We start from the raw sequence: 20,768 nt of genomic DNA, 5'->3' as shown, positions 1-20,768 counted from the left end.
TAAGAATTAAAATTCCAGTAAAATTAAGTTTAAAATAAAATAATAATAATCGGAACAACACAACTTAAAAGAGAGCAGCATAAAAGCAGTCAATGGAAAGAAGGCAGCGTAAAAGTAGAGATAAAACAGGTCCTATTAAAAATCCTGGGAAAATATAACGGTCTTTGCCGGGTATTAAAACAACATCAAAGTTGGTGGCACTTAAGAGCTGTGTGTTCATGCATTGTGCATTAGTGCAACAGGGCTTTATTTCTTGCCATCTCATACAGGTAAAGTAGTACAGGTGTCCTACAAGCTAAAAAAATTGGAGGAAAGCTGCGGTGTGCAAGTGAATCACATAGCACCATATAGTTGTAATGTACGAGCAAACAATGGATTTGGACATCTGGCAGCCTCAGATAGTGAGCGTCCTAATGTATTTTAAATTGGTGTATGGAGTAATTTTATTTATGTTTTGCCAACTTAAAACAATTGTGAATTTAATATGACCACAGGTTGCATGTTAAAATCTTCATGTAATATTTACAATCGTGGCTACGTATGGACTGGCTACGTATAAACTGCTTTCCTTTTCACTAGTACAGGGGTACTGGGAACTTAAAGCTATTCTGAAGGAGAGACAGAGCCTTACTATCTATAGAAGGGGAAAGTCCTATTTACTGGGTTTTTCTAAATGCACTGACTTCCCTTAGGCCCAAACTAGTCAATTAAGTGATTAAATTAGACTGGCTTGCAAACTGCACTATGTTTACTCCAGAATGAAAATGCCCCCTTAAAGCACTAGCTTCTGCAAACTTTTTTCTTTACTACATACAGTATAAGTAAGGGGGGGGGGGAGGACTTTCAAAAATAGTTCCCAGAGTGCTATGCTTTTAGATCAGGTTACACAATAGCCACCTGCAAACAATTGCAGCTAAATGTACATGTGTATTGCTGTAAAACTGGTTATACTTCTGGGGACTAGTTTTGGCATTTCCAGTCTTTAGCTTGAAGTCCTTTGGAAATTAGAGTAGCCTCTGACCTGACTAGAGATTACAGTGAGAGATTTAAAAATAATTGAACCAGGCACCCCCAAACTTCGGCCCTCCAGATGTTTTGGACTACAATTCCCATCTTCCCTAACTACTGGTCCTGTTAGCTAGGGATCATGGGAGTTGTAGGCCAAAACATCTGGAGGGCCGCAGTTTGGGGATGCAACTATGCACAGTGACAACTTTACAGTACTGTCTTGGAAAATTTGAAGATCCTTAACAATATATAAGATTGCTGTGACTTACTTCATCAAGATAACTTGATACAGTTGAAGCAAATTATCATTTAGTATTTGATATATAGTTATGGATGTCAGCAGTAACTTTTGCAGAGCTCTATGGGTTATAACAAACTTAATCTGCAATTATTTCAGTCGGATTTAATTGCAAGTAGATACATTTAGCATTACTCTGTTCAACACACTGCTACTGATGGTAGTTGCAAATTGCCAAAATAAGTAAGTGAAATTTTTTAAAAATAAAATCAACCGACACTTATGTTCATGACTATTCAAAAAGAGCTGCATAAAGGAAACAACTAAAGATTAAAAACTAAAAATTGTTACGGAATAAGCTTTTCTGGTCAACAGTCCACTTCATCATTGATGTAGCAAGTTCAAACTTGAGTCCATGTAGGGGATGCTATTAAACTTGCTTCTCTTAAAATGGAAACACCTTAAGCACTGCAGCTTTTATAGTTTCCATTTCATCAGGTCTATGAAGCGGTTGCTTAAGTGGGCAGGTATAGGTAACATGAATACAGAAAGCAAAAGGAAGAGTTGGTTTTTTTGCTGGAGCAAGAGCCAAGCAAGCAAGATATAACCATGTGGGCAGTACTATCTAGAGCACAAATCAAAACAAAATCCAGTCAAATGAACGGACTATCCAATTAGCAAGAGTGTGACCCACTCAAGACTAGTGTCTGTGTTGAGAGATGAAGCAAGTAATGAGAGATGGTCCCTCAGCCAGTCACTCAGGTAAGACTTCAAGATAATCCTCAGCATCTTCATTTTCTGGGGGGAGAAAAAGAGCAACTCATTTGATTATTACTCTAATTCCTGAGCGGAGAAAGATAATATTTTATTGGCAGACCTAAACAGATGATGTGATGGCTTCTATTGGAATAATTACTTCTGACTGAAACTCGGGGCTTTTTTCAGCTGGAACTCAGTTTTGGGACCTCTCAGGTGGGCACCATTGCCATTCTAAGAGAACAGGGGAGGTGTTTGTGTTCTGGCACCTCTTTTTATCTATATAAAAATAGCCCTGCTGAAACTGAACATTTGCAGAATGACATGGTATAAGAAGACATATTGCTCAGTGAAGAAGCTATAACTACACATTTCATTATCACTGTCCTGTAATCCCAATAACTACTTGCTACCTCTCTGCAAAGCAGTATTAGGAGGGGGAAACTGCAGCAGAGAAGGTACTGCAATGCTTATTTCTCCCAGTTGCAAGTTGTTCCCTTCTAATTCCTCTTTGCTGAGAAGGGTCCATCGAGGCTTTTCATAGAATCATAGAGTTGGAAGAGACCACAAGGGCCATCCAGTCCAACCCCCTGCCAAGCACACAAAGTGCTCACAAATTGTCAGCATAATATGTATTTCTGCCAGCACATGAAAAATTTGCCCAATTCTGGCTCATTCCTCCCACAAAGTTGCAATGGGAAAGGTGGAAATAAAGCCCAGTTGCTCAAGCACAATAACACTTGCAGTTCATTAGATCCAAACCAAGTCAGGAAATACCGTATTTCCATTTAGACCAAGGGTGGTTAACCTCTGACCTTACAGATGTTCCTTAGAATCATAGAATAGAATCATAGAGTTGGAAGAGACCACAAGGGCCATCCAGTCCAACCCCCTGCCAAGCAGGAAACACCATCAAAGCATTCTTGACATATGCCTGTCAAGCCTCTGCTTAAAGCAGGCATCCCTAAATTGCGGCCCTCCAGATGTTCTGGCCCACAACTCCCATGATCCCTAGCTAACAGGACCAGTGGTCAGGGATGATGGGAATTGTAGTCCAAAACATCTGGAAGCCTGGGGAACCGAAGCCTGGGGATGCCTGGCCTAAAGACCTCCAGGCTGGACCACAACTTACATATCCCTAACCATTAGTTGCACGGGTGGGGTGGGGTTGGAATCTAACAACATCTTATTTAGACTGTTCAAGTGTTGCTTCGTTTTTTCATTCAATTTTGGCCCTTTAAATTTGAAGTAATGCAAATATCTAAACTGGGCATTTGTGATCTAAACTTGGAACAAATGGGGAATTGTTCAAACATTCACAGCATTTACTCCCTCCACTTGCCAAATGTATTAGTAAAAGTATTAAATAAATCGCAAGGCAGGCAAAGGTAACATGAGATATCTTTCCCTGCCAGTGATATAGCTTCGTTCCTAATTAAAGCAAAAGTATCACTCAAATTGTAAAATCTTCTAATTCATTGCTCAAGTAATGGGAGCAGAGGAAAGTCATGATGGACAACGTTAACATGATCCATCCAGCACACTGCAAATAGTTGACTCTCTCACTTTAAAGAAGGGAAGAAAACAATTCCAATTTCTTCCTCCTGCTACAGTCACCTGTTGCTCTAGTGCAGGGGTGGCCATCTCTCAAGAGACTGCAATCTACTCAGGAGTTAAAAACTGGCAGTGATCTACCCCCTTTTGGGGGGTTCGGGTCAAAGTTGTTGAGTTTATTTCAGGGAGGAGGTAAAATGTTGAGCTTTTTTAAGGGGAGCTACAGTTGTTCAGCTTCTTTGGGGGAGCCAATGATCTACCAGTGATCTACCGCGGACGTCCAGTGATCTACCAGTAGATCACAATCTACCTGTTGGACATGCCTGCTCTAGTGATTCCACAAACCTCCTGAGTGAATGTTTACTCTGGTGAATGTACATCTGGCTTCTTATTCCATATTCAAATTTCTGAAGGGTAGAGTCCAAATAACCCAACACCTCCTGGTCAAATGTTTTATTTCCATCCCAGAATAGATTATTTAAAACAGGATTTCCATTTTGAAAATGTTATAGTTCCTGAACAAGCATACGTACTTACTGATTACTACAGTCATTGAAATATAGCGGCTCAAAAGTAGATAGAATCATTTGTACAACTGATATTGAATTCATTGCTATTTATTTCTTCATTGATAGAGTAAAATCGGATGATATATGCTCATTTGTTGTTACTTTTGCTTTGGGATTGGTTAAAGCTATCCAGTTCTAAATATTGAATCATAACAAAACTCCAAAACTTGAAATAGAAAAGGGCACTCAACGTTATCAAATGCTTTTTTCAATGTCTAAAAAGACCAAGAGTCTCTTCTTTAGAGGGATTCCCTTGAACTGCAGTCCTGTTCAAACTTACCTGGAAGTCTCATTGACCACAATGAGAATTACTTCCAAGTAAATGTATATAAAATGGTACTGTGTGGCTAAAATCCAATACACATTCAAATGAGGGTGGTGGAGGAATTCCAACTGAACTTAATGAGACCTGGTGATCACTTGATGTTTACTGAACTGGGTCTCCCCCCCCCAAAAAAAAAGACCCTGAATTTTTGAATTTTATTGACATTGATGCTGCATTTTTGTTGTATTTTATGCTGTTTTTAAGCTGTTTTTAAGTCGCATTTTAATGTTTTATATTTGCTTTAGCCGCTCTGAGCTCGGTTTTTAAACCGGGAAGGGCAGGAATAGCTAATTAGACCAGTTAAGCTGAGAGCCGTGCAGTATAGTAATTAGAGTATTGGACTAAGCCCTGGGAGACCAAGATTTTAGCCCCCACTCAGTCATTGAGCTCATTGGGTGACCTTGGACTAGTTGCTGTCTCTTAGCCTAACCTAAATCATGTTGTGAAGCAAAAATGGGGAGAGGGAAAACAATGTACACCACCTTGAACTCCTTGGAGAGAAGGTGGAATATAAGTATATTAATCAGATCCAGGAATTATATGGTGCCTCACTGTTGTTGCATCCTTTTGTATTTTCTCTATGGTAACTAATTAATCTAGTTCCTTAGGCCCTGAAGCTGTCAGTTTTGTGATTTTTATTAGAGTAAACTTTTGTATATGTGATTGATTGATTGATTGATTGATACTACTTTTTATACAGAGATTTGAAATAATTCCTATGATATGTCATCCTATATCACCTTTAAAGCTGCTGACTACTTCAAATAGGACTTTCTTACTACCGGCATGATCTATTTTATAGATTTAATTTAATTAAATAGACCATTGACTTATTGAGCAAACATGCATAATTTTGCATATGAATTTTCAGAAAAACATACCAGTGTTTTTAAATTCTGTACTCGCATTTCACACCAGACACCATTTTAGGACAGCTATGATCTCCTATGTGTGTGATAAAGATTATTGTATGTTCCAAGATGGTACCTGCTGGCCTTGGTTTTAGTGAGTATTAATTAGAATCTGCTGCTTGATTGAAACTTCCCTTTTTACTCAGAAGGCTTAATTGTCCCAGCGCTACTTTCAGAACCTCCTATACCATTCTATGCTTTTAATGTAAAGTTCCAAGGAAATTCATGAAGGGCATACCTGTTAATACATGTTTTCTTATATTATTATTTTATACAATATTATTTTCTCTGATTTTTTTAAACAATGTATCTATTATATTTTAACCCAACTCTGCCTCCTCAAAACTCAAAGCAGATACATGGTCCCCTTACCCCAACGTTCCAAGTCATGGGCACATTGTGGCTGAGAGGAGATTTGTGTTTAGGTTTAGGTCTCCAGAGTGCTAGTTGTGCACTCTTAAACTACCATCCCGCCCCAAGCTTGCTTTATCATTTTTAAGAAGACAGAGCATTCTGATAGTAAGGGCTGTTCACACTGTTTGAGTACAGTCTCCTTTGGGAGGTTGTGGGCTCTCCTTCTTTGGAGGTTTTTAAGCAGAGGTTGGATGGTCATCTGTCATGGATGCTTTAGCTAAGATTCTTGTATTGCAGGGGGTTGGACTAGATGACCCTTGGGTACCTTCCAACTCTATGATTTTATTTATAAGCAATCCTCTACTGCAGAGTTTATTACCTTTCCCATTACAGATCATGGGTAATATTCAATGTTAGCCATACCCAGAATAGACCCATTACGATCAATGGTCTTTAAAGTCTTGATTTCATTGGGTCCACTGTGAGTGAAACTTAATTGGCTTTCATCTCATGTTGTCTCACTAGTTTTGTTAATTTGAGAAAATTATATATACCCGTAATTTTCCTGCATTACAAGAATTGTTATACGGCATAGTATTACCCTGTTTTTAAGCATTCAAGGAATATAAGCCATACCCCGAAAATAAGACATAGTGATAGGCGCAGCAGCAATGCCTGCCACGGCAGGAGGAGGAGGGGGGGGAAAAAGACATCCCCTGAAAATAAGCCATAGTGTTGTTGTTGTTTTTTGAGGAAAAATAAATATAAGACGGTGTCTTATTTTCAGAGAAACACGGTAGTAGTATGTCATTCTATTATTATTATTATTATTATTATTATTATGTGTGTGTCTCTTACCAGGAGTAAAGTATGTTTCACCTTTAGTGACGTAGACAGTCTGAGATCTTTGGGATGTTGTAGGTCTCGTTACTGGATAGCGCAGGTTGCTTACTAGCCCTTGATTTGGTTTTTCATAAGTAGCAATCAAATCCTTTAAAGTTCTGAAGTCCTGTTTTGGAGCACCCTCAGAAGTCTGCAAAATAAGTAGATTGTTGCCACATTTTCATTTGATTATACTATTTGTAAATGGCTGTTCCTCACAAGAGCGAAGATTAATTAATTTCACTGAAATGGATAACTAGAATAGTACTCTCCTTCCTTAGTGGTTTTTAAGCAGTGGTTTGATGGCCATCTGTCATGGATGCCTTAGCTGAGTTTCCTGCATTGCAGGGGGTTGGACTAGATGGCCCTTGGGGTCCCTTTCAACTCTACAGTTCTATTATACTGTGAATATGAAACTGATATATATTGTGCTCTTGGCAGAGTTCCATCCCACTGAAAATTAAGATTGTCATGGTGGCCACCAAGTTTTAGAATGAATGAATACCCAAAAATAAGGCCACCAAAAACATTGTAGATTTTTAAAAGTAGTTAAATAAACAAAAAGGTTAAGCAAGGTGGCATATGTGTCTAGTAGGACCTGTTAAGTGCATATTTATTACATTATTTTAGATGTAGTCGTTTTCTTACCTGCATCATAAAGTGTCCGTTATGTTTCCTGAAGATTCGGTAAGTGTAGATAATCTGTTCATAGCTGATTTTTAAATAGGAAACAGACACATTAATAAATAATTGCCTGATTTGTCAAATTACTGTAATAGTCATATATGTCAAAGAGTCTTTAGGTCTGTAAAGCCTATCCAGTTCATTCAGAGAGAAATGGTCATGTGAGCTACCACATTATGCTGGGGAAGACTGCCATTCATGCTGCTATATTTCTGGTTATCTCTTATGAGCAGGATGGAATCACTGCTATAATTAAATTTGTATAGCACTTCAAAAGAAACAGATGTTCTCTAAGTAGTGTGTACATGAACTCTCTTCTGACGGTATCTGGGGTTGGTAGCAGTAATTCCAGCTTTCTGATAAGGAGTTCAGAGATAGCACGAGTTTTGCCTAGTTTTGTCCAGTAAGCCGTTAAGATACGTCTTCAGTGTGAGACAAACAAATGTTATTTTCCTACAACTTAGAAACAACAACTAACAAATCAGAGTAATCATGTTTGGGAAACGACGTCAGTTCGATACAGCAGAAACTCTAAATATAACTTGATTTCCAGTAATATTTACGACGATGAGGTTTCTTGTACTGATTGAGATCAACAGTCCTTAAGATCAATATTAACTACACTTGCCATCAATCATATGTGATAACTGGTTTTTTTATGTAGATCACTCCTCTGGATGTGAACCTGCACATCTAAAAAGACTCTGCTCCTATACCACAAAAACATTGGAGAATGGATGGTGGAGAATAATGTACCACCATATGGGTGAGAGATGAAATCTGTAGCTTACTTGTTGAAAAACTTGCTAATTTTAAGATTTTTGTGAAAGTTGTGCGTGTGGAGGGGTTATAAGTACTGTTTACTATGAATCTGTAAAGAGATAATTGATTTACCAAATATTTAGAGTTATGGCCTCAATCTGAAGAATTTTAAATAGATTTCTGACAAAAATTGTGCCAATATATATTTTACTGTATATGTACATTTTACAGCAAAATAGTACTTTGATCTGAGCCAGACTCTAAATGCAATTTACAATAAAAAGCAGAATTATTTCCATGTGCTCGCACGCGCGCGCGCACACACACACACACGGATTACATTTATATGTGCCTAAATGAATTTATTTGATTTATTAAAATCGGAGGTGTTATCTCTCAAAATTTCCAAACAAATTAAACATTGGACCGAATCCATAGAAAGTTGTGTGTAAGCCCCATTGATATCAACATATCTTTTATTTAGAAAACTCTATAAACCACTTAATCAAATAAATCTCTGGTGTATGTAATATAATGTTGACTTAAGTTAGACACAGTTTCATAACGTTGATAACTGAAGTGTAGTTAGGTTTCTCTGAACTGAAGCTATTCTCTCCAAAAGAAAAGCAAGATAACTAGTTTACATGAAAAGGGAAATACTTACAAAACACAAAGGCACAAGACTCCTGGGATACTCTCGCTGTTTCGTATTAAAAAGCTCCCATTTTTCCCTGTTTTGCTCAGTAATTTTTCACAGTCGTCTTTAGTTATAGTTCCGTGGAAATACTGCAGTTCCATTTACCTATAAAAATGTTTCCAGATCAATTATTAAAGATTTAGATCAAAAAGAGGAGCTGTTCTTTACCAAACTAAAGCCAACCTGTTGAGCACAGATGTTGAAACTGGCACAGCGGCTTTATGAAAGGTTTTCAACTGTGTTTTTTCAGTTCAACAACCTGATTGTTTTTTCCCCTATGCAAAACCTAGGAAACAGCACAGGAAATGTAAAACTGATAAATGGATTAGTCGTCAGCAGAGCTCTTTAAACAAAGAACTTTACTGGGTTTTTTAGTGGTTGGTTGTGGGGGAGGAAAGTGAAGATTGAATGATTTATTGAAATATATTTATAATCTTTTGTCAGCATGATTAAGATGATTATGAGCTACACAAAGATATGCTTATTCAAAAAGATTTTGTGTGTGTGCGCACACCCAACAAATAGTATGATCATCTGTCAGAAATGGAAGGGGCTGAATACAGTTCCTTCCCCCACAATATACACACGGGTCTTTGGCAAAGTGAACACGAGTCATTGGTTTTGTCTTGCAAGTACAATCCAGTCCAACAACTGGAATAGTGTACATGGCAATTGGTTTGTAATACATTGGTCCAAGGAAGGACAACTGTTCCACAGCAAACTCTTACATGTGATATTCAAAACACAGGAGATCCAATTACCTGAAAACTGCTGCACAGGATTTCTCCTGCAGTGTTGGGATGCTAGGCTCAAGATTTTGTTCATCCAGGTTTTACTCCAGGCATCCCCAAACTTCGGCCCTCCAGATGTTTTGGACTACAATTCCCATCTTCCCCAACCACTGGTCCTGTTAGCTAGGGATCATGGGAGTTGTAGGCCAAAACATCTGGAGGGCCACAGTTTGGGGGTGCCTGCTTTACTCAGTGGTCTGTCAGTTCCAGTTCCCCATAGCTCAATAATGCTCCTGTTTTATCAATCTCACAAGCAAGTTGTGAAGGCAGAATACAGGAAGCATTATAGAACAATGTAAAATGTAACATTAGAGTGGGGAACAACATTTATGTTTGATGTTGCAACAGCCCTATGTTATAGTCCTCTGTTTTTTCTCTCCCTGTAGATGGAGATCTGTGGCTAATTTTTATTTGAATCTTCTGTATCAATGAATAAACCGTAAAAAAAACACGCAAGTGCCAAAGGTTGCATGGTGTGCATTTTATTATTCTGTTAGAGGAAGCTCAAGAATGTACTATTGCATATTTTACTTCAGTGGGTACTGATTTATCCAAAACTATCCAGTACAGAAATTACTGAGCTGGGGTTTAAAAAATTTCATTGATTTCTAAATTGGATACTCAAAAGGTGCCACTTTACACAGTGGATCTACAGTGTCAAAAGAGCCACTTATTCTTATTCTCATTCTGGTATCTGAAGAAGTGTGCATGCACACGAAAGCTCATACCAAAATAAAAACTTAGTTGGTCTTTAAGGTGCTACTGAAGGAATTTTTTATTATTTTACTTCGACCCAGACCAACACGGCTACCTACCTGTAACCATCATTATTTATTGTCATCTATAACAGTCTCCTACATGTCTGTCTTTTTTTGGTCTGGAACCCTTTTGCTGGTGTGATCAAGAGGGAATTTTTTTAGGTAGCTGAGAGGGAGGCAATGATAATGATCTCCCTGTAAGTCCCTTTCCTACGGGCAAAAAACCAAACTGATTTTAATGCAAGAAGTTGTCCAGCTCTAGGCCACATTTCCATATTCATTCCCACCACTGATGGGTCTTCCCACTAATATGGTCACAGTGATGGACTACTGCAGGTTAGGTAAGGTTGCATCCTTACCCCAGCATACTGGGTACTCACACACAAGGAAATATGCATGCATCTGCTTGCCAGATGTTTATCTCCACCAACTTTGACAGCACTGATCACCTTTGAGGAGTACAGAAGGGCGGTGGGCCCATTCACATGGCCTGCCCTCTGATGAAACCCGATTAAGTGTCCCTGAATGATCGGGAGGATTTTCCAGCAGAGAAAGTTGATGGTTCTGTTGAAACCCTGGTTTCAGTATGGAATGGTGAGATGGAAAGGGTGGTTGGCACAATAGCTCCCAAGCATCCTCTGGTGTTGTGGAGCCCAAGTGATTCCTTGGTATTTTGGGGGAGTTTTAGGTTTCGAAGCAAGCCAGATCAAGACTGCAGCATTAGTGGCACAAGTCTCACACCAAAGCTGACCAAACACTGGTTAGTGCATATAATCCTGCCCACCATGTGGCATTGGGCTTTCTCCCAATTGAAGTGCAAAGTGTTCAAGGACCGGAACATTCGTAGGGAAACCAAAAATGCTTGTTTACAAAGCTATTGTACTACCAACCTTACTATATGCTTGTGAAACATGGGCCACTTATAAACAGCATCTCCAACTGCTCAAAAGATTCCATCAACGGTGTCTCCGAAAAATCTTACACATCACTTGGGAAGACAGGCAAACTAATATCAGTATACTGGAAGAAGCAAAGATCACCAGTGTTGAAGCAATGATTCTTCAACATCAACTTTGTTGGATGTTGTGTGGATGCCTGATGATCGTCTTCTAACTACTCGTAATGCTGGTGGCCAACAAAAGAGGACTAAAGACTGTCTCAAGGCAAATCTTTAAAAATGTAGTATAAACACCGACAACTGGGAAACACTGGCCTGCGAGCGCTCCAGTTGGAGAACAGCCTTTACCAAAGGTGTCATGGGCTTTGAAGACACTCAATCTCAGAACGCAAGGGAGAAACATGCTAAGAGGAAGGCATGCTTGGCAAATCCACACCGTGATCAACTCCTGCCCGGAAACCAATGTCCCTACTGTGGAAGGACGTGCGGATCGAGAATTGCCCTCCACATTGTTAAAACCATGTTTATGGAAGACAATCTTACTCAGCTACGAGTGATCGCTAAAGAAGAAGAAGAGTGTCAGATGTGAAGAAGGCTCATTTTGCAGCTTGCATTGCATCCTTTAGGAGCCATCCAGCAAAGTTCTTTTCGATGTTCCAGAGATTACCGACCCCCTCTGTGAAGTTTTAATGCTGTAATTTCATATAAGCCTAGAATTGTAGAGCTGGAAGTGATGCCAGAGGTCATCTAGTCTAATCCCCAGCAATTCAGGAATCATAACTAAAGCATCCCTGACAAGCAGCCATCCAACTTCTGTTTAAAAACCTCCAATGAGGAAACTTTCTTCCTGATGTTTAGTCACAATCTCCTTTCTTGCAATTTGAATCCATTGGTTTGTGTCCTCTCTTCTGGAACAGCGGAAAACAAGTTTGCTCCATCTTCCATGTGATAGCCCTTTAGATATTTGAAAATGGCTATCGTATCACCTCTGAATTTCCTCTTTTCCAGGCTAAACAGGCCCATCTCCTTCAACCACTTCCCACAAGGCTTAGTTTGCACATGTTCCAGCTTTGAAATTTATCGCAATTCATGCAGCTTTCTTCAAAATTCTTGCAGATACTTTGCCCCCTCCAACTCCAGTTCCAAATTTGCTTAAAATAAAATTTCATGGCAATGTTAACGTTCAGTTTTACTTATTGCAAAATTCGTATCCTGCCAAGTAACTGACTCTTGTAGCAGCTAGCAATAATTTAAAATAGGAAATTAAAAATACAAGAATTACAGAGACTGCAAACATAAGAGAGTGAAAAGGCATGAAAAAGCAATGCAACTGCCCTCCAAATAATATCTTGACCTGCTTTCCTGACCACAGAGGTGTTTCTAAATGAGTAGCCAGGCAGCCAAAGGAAAAGGCCTAGCTGCCTCCCTTGCGGGGGTGGAGTGGATCAGGTCACAGAGGCCAAAGATGACAAGTACCCAGGTTCTACTCAAGTCAACTTTCCAGCAGCAACTGCAAGTCAACCTGACACCAGGGATCTTGAGGTTATGAAACTGGCATTGTTTGTGTGTGTGTGTGTGTGTGTGTGTGTGTGTGTGTGTGCGTGAAGTGGTTTTGCACAGAGAAAGCCTTCTGTCTGCCAGCGTAGTTGCTAAAGCCATTTCAATCAGTGAGCTGTCAACATATAGTTTCCTGTTCCCCTCTGAGAGTCTGATTAAGCTCTTAGAGTTCATCCTTGCCTGTTTTACTCCATGCTGTGCACCTGCATGAAGCTGAAGCCAGGAGTTATTTTACTGCTTGCTGAAAAATAAGCAAAAGCCTGTCACATCAGTTTTTCATGCTGAAACGATCCACCAAATTGCCTTCCTTGCTCAGAAAGCCTGCTTGTTCGTGATCTTTTGTAACACAAAGTGTCACTCAAACAGTTACCACTGCCCCCCCCCCGTCCCTGTCAGAATACCAGGACTGTTCTATACAAAATAATCATTGTTTCATACATTATTCTGGAATGTCCATCAGGAGCAGGCATGTACATGATATATCCCTTGCTGAGTCTCTTCCCCCCCCAATGAGATAGGATTTTTGTCACGAGGAAGGAATTGTACTTTACTGTTATGGGCTGTTGCATCTTACTTCAATGGGAATGCATATTTTCTAGCCTTTGTTTAAACAGACGGTTGGTAAAAACTGTTGAATATAATATCAGCTGCATAATTTCACTTGTTTTTTCAATAGAGATTATAGGGTTACTTTGGAAACCTAGCAAATGCTGAGAGTTCCAGCTATCAAGGCAATGAAACTCCATTGTGGATGGGAAAGATGGCATGTATCTTGGCTTCAGGGGTTTTGTGACACTGAGTGGATCATATGATTGACAAGTGGAGACTGTATCTTGGGATAGCCAGCCTGGAGACAAGCAGTTTTGATGTGGTACAAGGAAGAAGGGCTGCTACTCAAGAGTAAGATTCTCCTGAGAGCCTGGTTGAGTTTATGGACTGTTTAGTCCAGGGATATTGGATTGCTCCAAAAGGGAATATGCTAGTTTCCTGCAGGGGGGTATACTCTGTGGTACATGGGAACAGGCTTCCTCAAATGGCAGGGGACCTAGGGTAGCCGAGAGGTGGCTGCCATTCAACCCAGACTTTGTGAATGAGAATCTTTTGGAATCGTGTGCCATATTCTTCCTTCCAAGAAAAATCCAAGACATGGAGTGAAATGGTTTTGACCACATTCTCCCTTTCAGAACTTCAGGACAAGACCACCCACCTCCTGCAACAGGCTTATCTTCCAAGCGGTGGAGATATATCTCAGTCTTCCAGGGCACTCCACCACTGACCTACATGTTGAAATTCTTCTATAACGGAGTTATTCTTCTACAGAGTGCAGCTTAGCTCAACAAGGCTAGGAGGCTGCTGTTGTGAATTGACAGTGTTTATCTTGCATACATCTCACCTTTAGATGAATTGCCTCCTTTCACCCTTCACAATATCTGAAACCCACTGCTTGTTGTTTTCTACACCCTCATGCGCTGTTGGTGGTGTTGATTATAGCCTCTTGAAACCTCTAGATGGCACTGTAACTCTGCCCAATGCAAAAGCACGGGAAGCAACAATATCAGTTTTTAAACGTTCCTTTCCTCCAGTGGATAAAGAAATCAAAGCCACTCAGTGATATGCTTCTAGCTCCTTATATACTGTTACGTATTGGGCAAGTACTGCAATCATTTGATTTATATATTGCTAATAGGATTTTGTGCCACGATACTCATGTATGCTTGATGGAGAATTTGGAAGCAATGCCTGAGCGATGAATAATGGCATAATTGTTGGTGCATGAATAAACAAGCAATTCACTTCAAGGAAATGTGCAAAAAAAATGTGGCTGATATTTCGTTTTCACCCACTAAAATCTTAATATCAAAAGTTGGTCTGTGTTGAGCAGTAGAGTTCATAACCATATGTTCCGTTCAGGGTATTGGGCGGAGCTGTCTCCTGGTGTGCAGGGCAAAAGGACATTCTTCAAATTCTAGAGAACCTCTTAATATAATGCTCCATATTTATAAGCTATCTGTCTGCACAGCATGCTTACCTCCTGAATTACTTTGCTGCCCCAGGTAGAAGAAGGGAAAGGAGTAGACGGTGATTTAGAAACTTGTTATCTTCTGGCAACAGCGAGGCTCATCAGTGCATCTTCCCACAAGGAATGGGATTGCTGGCTGGGACTGATGGGATCCTTAGACCAAAATGCTGGGTTGGTTCTCAATTACTAGGCTCATTTAGAACAGGAAGCAGGATTAAGGCCCACATCAAGAGTGTGGTCCAGTACTAAACACTAGTGGACAATCATTCATGGCATGCTGCAGATTGTAGACATTTTGCCTGTGTAGAGCCATTTTCAAATTCCCACATCCCCTTTCTGAAAAAGAACAAGGAGCAGTCTTCTTCTTTGGCGATCACTCATATCCGAGTAAGATTGTCTTCCATAAACACGGTTTTAACAGTGGGTCCGTAAGTGACTGTGGAGGCAAATTCTGGATCCACATGTCCTTCCACAGTGGGGACATTGGTTTCCAGGCGGGAGTTGATCACAGTGTGGATTTGCCAAGCATGTCTTCCTCTTAGCATGTTTCTCCCTTGCGTCCTGTGTTCGAGCATCTTCAAAGTCCACTACACCTTTGGTAAAGGCTGTTCTCCAACTAGAGCGCTCGCAGGCCAGTGTTTCCCAGTTGTCAGTGTTTATACTACATTTTTAAAGATTTGCTTTGAGACAGTCTTTAACCCTCTTTTGTTGACCACCAGCATTACACTTTCCATTTTTAAGTTCGGAATAAAGTACTTGCTTTGGACGGCGATCATCAGGCATCCACATAACATGAGCAGTCCAACGAAGTTGATGTTGAAGAATCATTGCTTCAACACTGGTGATCTTTGCTTCTTCCCGTACACTGAGTTTCCCATCACTCATTTCACTCTTTGATCGGATGTTTACCAAAGCAAGTAAGCAGTACTGATGAAATAATGCTCTTGCTGAGATAACATCAGGAGTGCTTCTGTAACAGCCCCATGGGAACATATATTGCTATCTAATTAAGGCTTATTTTTCAGCTATCAGAAAGACAAATTTGTTTCTAACTGCAGCTAGCTGCTGCTGAATCTGAAGCCTGTGAGATTTAAAATGAATTATATGATACAGAGAGGGGAAGGAATAATAGGGAAGATCCAGTCCAAAAGCACACAGACACAGCTTGCTTAAACCGTGAACCTGGTCCAGAGAAATGCTGCTGTCATGCAAATTCACATGGGAAATAGTCCCATCAGTATCAGTGAGGCTTACCGTACCTCTGAGCACTCAAAGTTGATGGCTGCTGACATCAGGGGACATCATCATAGCTAACTGGTCCCATTCATTTCAATGGAATTCAAGGTCCCTTCATACTGTGGCTTGGGGCATTTGTCTCTTGTATGTGACCCTGATGGCCATCTTTCTTGTAAATGGGCATCATATATTCACTCAGAACAGGCATCCCCCCAACTTCGGCCCTCCAGATGTTTTGGACTACAATTCCCATCTTCCCCGGCCACTGGTCCTGTTAGCTAGGGATCATGGGAGTTGTAGGCCAAAACATCTGGAGGGCCGCAGTTTGGGGATGCCTGACTCAGAAGAACCAGAGTATTGTGGAAAGTGTGTTTGCTTACTATTCACTCAGCAAAGGACCTGCCATATACCAGGTCATATTATTTGCAACATTTAGATCAGTATAGTTGCTTCTTGAATGACAATAGTTCCCCAGGGTTTCCGACAGTGATTTTCCCAATCACTTACTACCTTACCCTTCTCACTTGGGTTGCAGGTCCAACCAAGGGCGTAGCCAGGATCAAAACTAGGGGGGGGGGCAAGCCATGATCATTCAGGGGCGGGGCCACAAAGTGGGAACGTGGGCGGGGCTACAGGGCCAGCTGGCCTGGCGACATCGTGGTGGCGGCAGCGGCGACCTTGTGCTTCTGGGGCTTGCAACGGCGGCGGCTACCCTGCTTGGCTGGAGAGGACGGGAGGGTCGGGCAGGCAAGAGGGGGTGACAGGGTGGGCGAGGGCAAGGCAAGGCACGGCCGCAGTCACGACGGCTCCGAGGCGTTGCTGCATATCAGCATAATATTTCAACCATGTTGTGGGTTCAAGCCCCACCTTAGGAAAAAATTCCTGCATTGCAGGGGGTTGGACTAGATGACCCTTGTGGTCCCTTCCGACTACAATTCTATGATTCTATTGATATATTGCCATAGCATATGCATCATTCTGCTTTCTTGAATTGTCCTACTCCTAGGCATAGCAGCCAACTCCTAGAGGCCTAGGTGCCTCCCCCCCCCCAATTACTAGTAAATACCGTATGTGAAAGAGTCATCCCCCCCATGTTGATGGGCTTTCTATGTGGGGCTTATCTGCCCCCCCCATATCTTATTAAGAATGGAAGAGGGAGGGAAGGAAGGAAGAAATAGAGAGAGGGATAACTCATATTTGTGGGTGCCTCTGGGTGACGCTGTGATGCTGGAACTCTGCAGCAAGAGGACGGGAGGGTCGGGCAGGCGAGAGGGGGTGGCAGGGCGGGTGAGGGCGAGGGAAGGCACAACCGCAGTCACGACAGCTCCGAGGCGTTGCTGCATATCAGCATAATATTTCAACCATGTTGTGGGTTCAAGCCCCACCTTGGGGGGAAAATCCTGCATTGCAGGGGGTTGGACTAGATGACCCTTGTGGTCCCTTCCGACTACAATTCTATGATTCCATTGATATATTACCATAGCATATGCATCATTCTGCTTTCTTGAATTGTCCTACTCCTAGGCATAGCAGCCAAATCCTAGAGGCCTAGGTGCCTCACCCCCCCCCCCCAAATTACTGGTAAATACCGTATTTGAAAGTGTCAACCCCCCCATTTTGATGGGCTTTCTATGTGGGGCTTATCTGCCCCCCCCCAGTATTTTATTAAGGATGGAAGAGGGAGGGAAGGAAGGAATAATAGAGAGAGGGATACCTCATATTTGTGGGTGCCTCTGGGTGATGCTGTGAAGCTGGAACTCTGCAGCAAGAGGATGGGAGGGTCGGGCAGGGGAGAGGGGGTGGCAGGGCAGGCGAGGGCGAGGCAAGACAGGGCCGCAGTCTCGATGGCTCCGAGGCGTTGCTGCATATCAGCATAATATTTCAACCATGTTGTGGGTTCAAGCCCCACATTGGGGAAAAATTCCTGCATTGCAGGGGGTTGGACTAGATGACCCTTGTGGTCCCTTCCAACTACAATTCCATGATTCTATTGATATATTACCATAGCATATGCATGATTCTGCTTTCTTGAATTGTCCTAGGCATAGCAGCCAACTCCTAGAGGCCTAGGTGCCTCCCCCCAAAAAAGAAATTACTGGTAAATACTGTATTTTAAAGAGTCCTCCCCCCCCATGTTGATGGGCTTTCTATGTGGGGCTTATCTGCCCCCCCCCAGTATTTTATTGAGGATGGAAGAGGGAGGAAAGGAAGGAAGAAATAGAGAGAGGGATAACTCACATTTGTGGGTGCCTCTGGGTGACGCTGTGATGCTAGAACTCTGCAGCAAGAGGAAGATACCGGTACACCTGTACAGGAGCCTTGTAAGCAGCTTTCTCTCTGCTTGATTTACAGCAGGCACGTCCAACAGGTAGATTGTGGATGTCTGTGGTAGATCACTGCTAGATCACTGGCACCCCTAAAAAAAGCTCACCCAAAATTTTCCTCCTCCCTAAAAAAAGCTGAACTATGACCTGAAGCCCTAAACAAAAATGGGCCTCCCTCCCTCCTAAAAGAAGCTCAACAAGTTTGACCTAAACCCCCAAAAACAGGGCTTCCCTTCCTTAAAAAAACTCAACAGCTTTGACCTGAACCCCCCAAAAGGGGGTAGATCACTCCCAGTGTTTAACTCTGTGAGTAGATCAGAGTCTCTTGGGAGGTGGCCACCCCTGATTTACAGTATACAGATGCAGGAGGAGGGGCAGACTGGAACACCAATGCTTTTTATAAACATCACTGTGTCTATCAAAGCTACAGCCCCCCCCTTCTTATTCACTTCCTTTTAGCCTTGCAGGGCCACCTTAGTCAAATTGAATCCTCTGCACCCTCATTAAATCGCCAATAGAACTGTTAATGCGATCCCTGAATGCCCATTAACAACTCCTACTGAAGCACAATAGGGTGAATAGGGTGGACCTTGCCTGAAGGGATATTCTGCTCCATTGTCTTAACTGCTTAAGTACTGGTAGCCACTTTGCTTTATTTATTTGATGTGTTTTTGTTACAGCTGTGTTCCCGCCCCCAGCAAGTGGAGAGCTGCTCTTGCTAAAGCAAAGCCCTTTCCACTTCAGTTTTTGGAGGGGCAAAGTATTGGTTATGGTCTGTAAAATACAATAATTTTTTGCTTCTAGGGGGGGCAGCTGCCCCCTCCTGCCCCCCCCCTGTCTACACCCATGGGTCCAACCCCCTGCAATACAGGAAGCACATCTAAAGAACCCCTGACATATGGCCACCCAAACTCTGTTTAGAAATCTCCACTGGAAGTGAGTCCATCACATTCTGCTGTAGTCCATTCCACTGTCAGGCAGCTCTTACTGTCAGAAAGTTCCTCTAAATGTTTAATCAGAATCTACTTCCTTGGAATTTTAAATCCATTGGTCCGTGTCCCAACCTCTGGAACAGCAGAAAACAAGTTTGTTCCATCATCCACCAGCCCTTCAGATATTTGAAGATGGCTATTATATCACAGGAGTGCCTGGCGTGCTCTGGTCCATGGGCTCACGAAGAGCCGGACACGACTAAACACCTAAACAACATCTTATCACTTCTCAGTTTTCTCTTCTCCAGGCTAAACAGCCCCAGCTCTCTCAACCATTCCTCGTAAGGCTTGCTTTCCTTGATCATCTCCCTCGAATGGTTGTGGACTCTCCTTTCTTAGAGGTTTTTAAGCAGAGGTTGGATGGCCATCTGTCATGGATCCTTTAGCTGAGACACCTGCACTGCAGGGGGTTGGACTAGATTTACCTTGGAGTCCCTTCCAACTCTACAATTCCATGTTCTTGGTCGCCATCCTCAGCACAGATTCCAGCTTGTCAATATTGAACTGGGCACAGTACTCCAGGTGTGGTCTGACCAAGGCAGAATAGAGTGGGGCTATTACTTCCCTTCATCTGGACACTATGCTTCTGTTGATGCACCCTAAAATAGCATTAACTTTCTTTTTCTTTTATTTCTGGTGCATCACACTGTTTCCTTTATGGAAAATAATAATCACATTTTAGAAGTGTCCACCACACACAGTAAAAATGCCTATGATTGGGAAGGCTTTATCCACTCTGAAGGAGCTACTGTGCCTGCAAATTTCATCCACTTCCATCAATAGGAAAAAAGTTAAAGCATAAAAATGAATTTAAAAATCCCTAATAGTGAAAGTGTTGAGAGGAATGAAGGCGACCAATTAAGCTGCCTCTGAATTGGCTATTTTATAAAGTGCAGAATTGTGTGAACCAAATCTTGTACTCCAGGGAACACCCTTAGTAGTTGATAAACTTTTTTTTAAAAAAGACAATTTACACAGCACTATTTTACAGTTGGGGACGCAGGTGGTGCTGTGGGTTAAACAACAGAGCCTAGGGCTTGCTGATCAGAAGGTCGGAGGTTCAAATCCCTGCGCTGGGGTGAGCTCCCGTTGCTGAGTCCCAGCTCCTGCCAACCTAGCAGTTCGAAAGCACGTCAAAATGCAAGTAGATAAATAGGTACCGCTCCAAGCGGGAAGGTAAACGCTGTTTCCATGCGCTGCTCTGGTTCGCCAGAAGTGGATTTGTCATGCTGGCCACATGACCTGGGAGCTGTACGCTGGCTCCCTCAGCCAATAATGCAAGATGAGCGCTGCAACCCCAGAGTCGGTCACGACTGGACCTAATGGTCAGGGGTCCCTTTACCTTTTATTTTACTTTTTTTGTAAAAAAAAACCTTTTATTTTACAGTTGGATCATCCTTTCCTAATATTAATGTCCACAGCCAAGTAAGATAACAAACCACCACAGTCCTG

General features: G+C 41.8%; 1 protein-coding gene across 1 annotated transcript; it reads right to left on the bottom strand.

The window, feature by feature from the left end:
• Positions 1-72: 72 nt before the first annotated feature.
• Positions 73-8,960, bottom strand: SH2D1B (SH2 domain containing 1B). The gene is made up of 4 exons (XM_035115668.2): positions 8,708-8,960; positions 7,246-7,309; positions 6,574-6,748; positions 73-2,044 (listed from the first exon to the last, which is right to left on the bottom strand). Exons 1-4 carry the CDS (start codon positions 8,839-8,841, stop codon positions 2,001-2,003), a joined length of 417 nt encoding a protein of 138 aa, XP_034971559.1. The 5' UTR covers positions 8,842-8,960; the 3' UTR covers positions 73-2,000.
• Between the last annotated feature and the right edge of the window lie 11,808 nt (positions 8,961-20,768).

The sequence above is a fragment of the Zootoca vivipara genome, chromosome 4 (genome assembly GCF_963506605.1).
Source record: "Zootoca vivipara chromosome 4, rZooViv1.1, whole genome shotgun sequence".
Lineage (NCBI taxonomy): Eukaryota > Metazoa > Chordata > Lepidosauria > Squamata > Lacertidae > Zootoca > Zootoca vivipara.
This window is presented reverse-complemented; position numbering and strand designations above follow the sequence as displayed.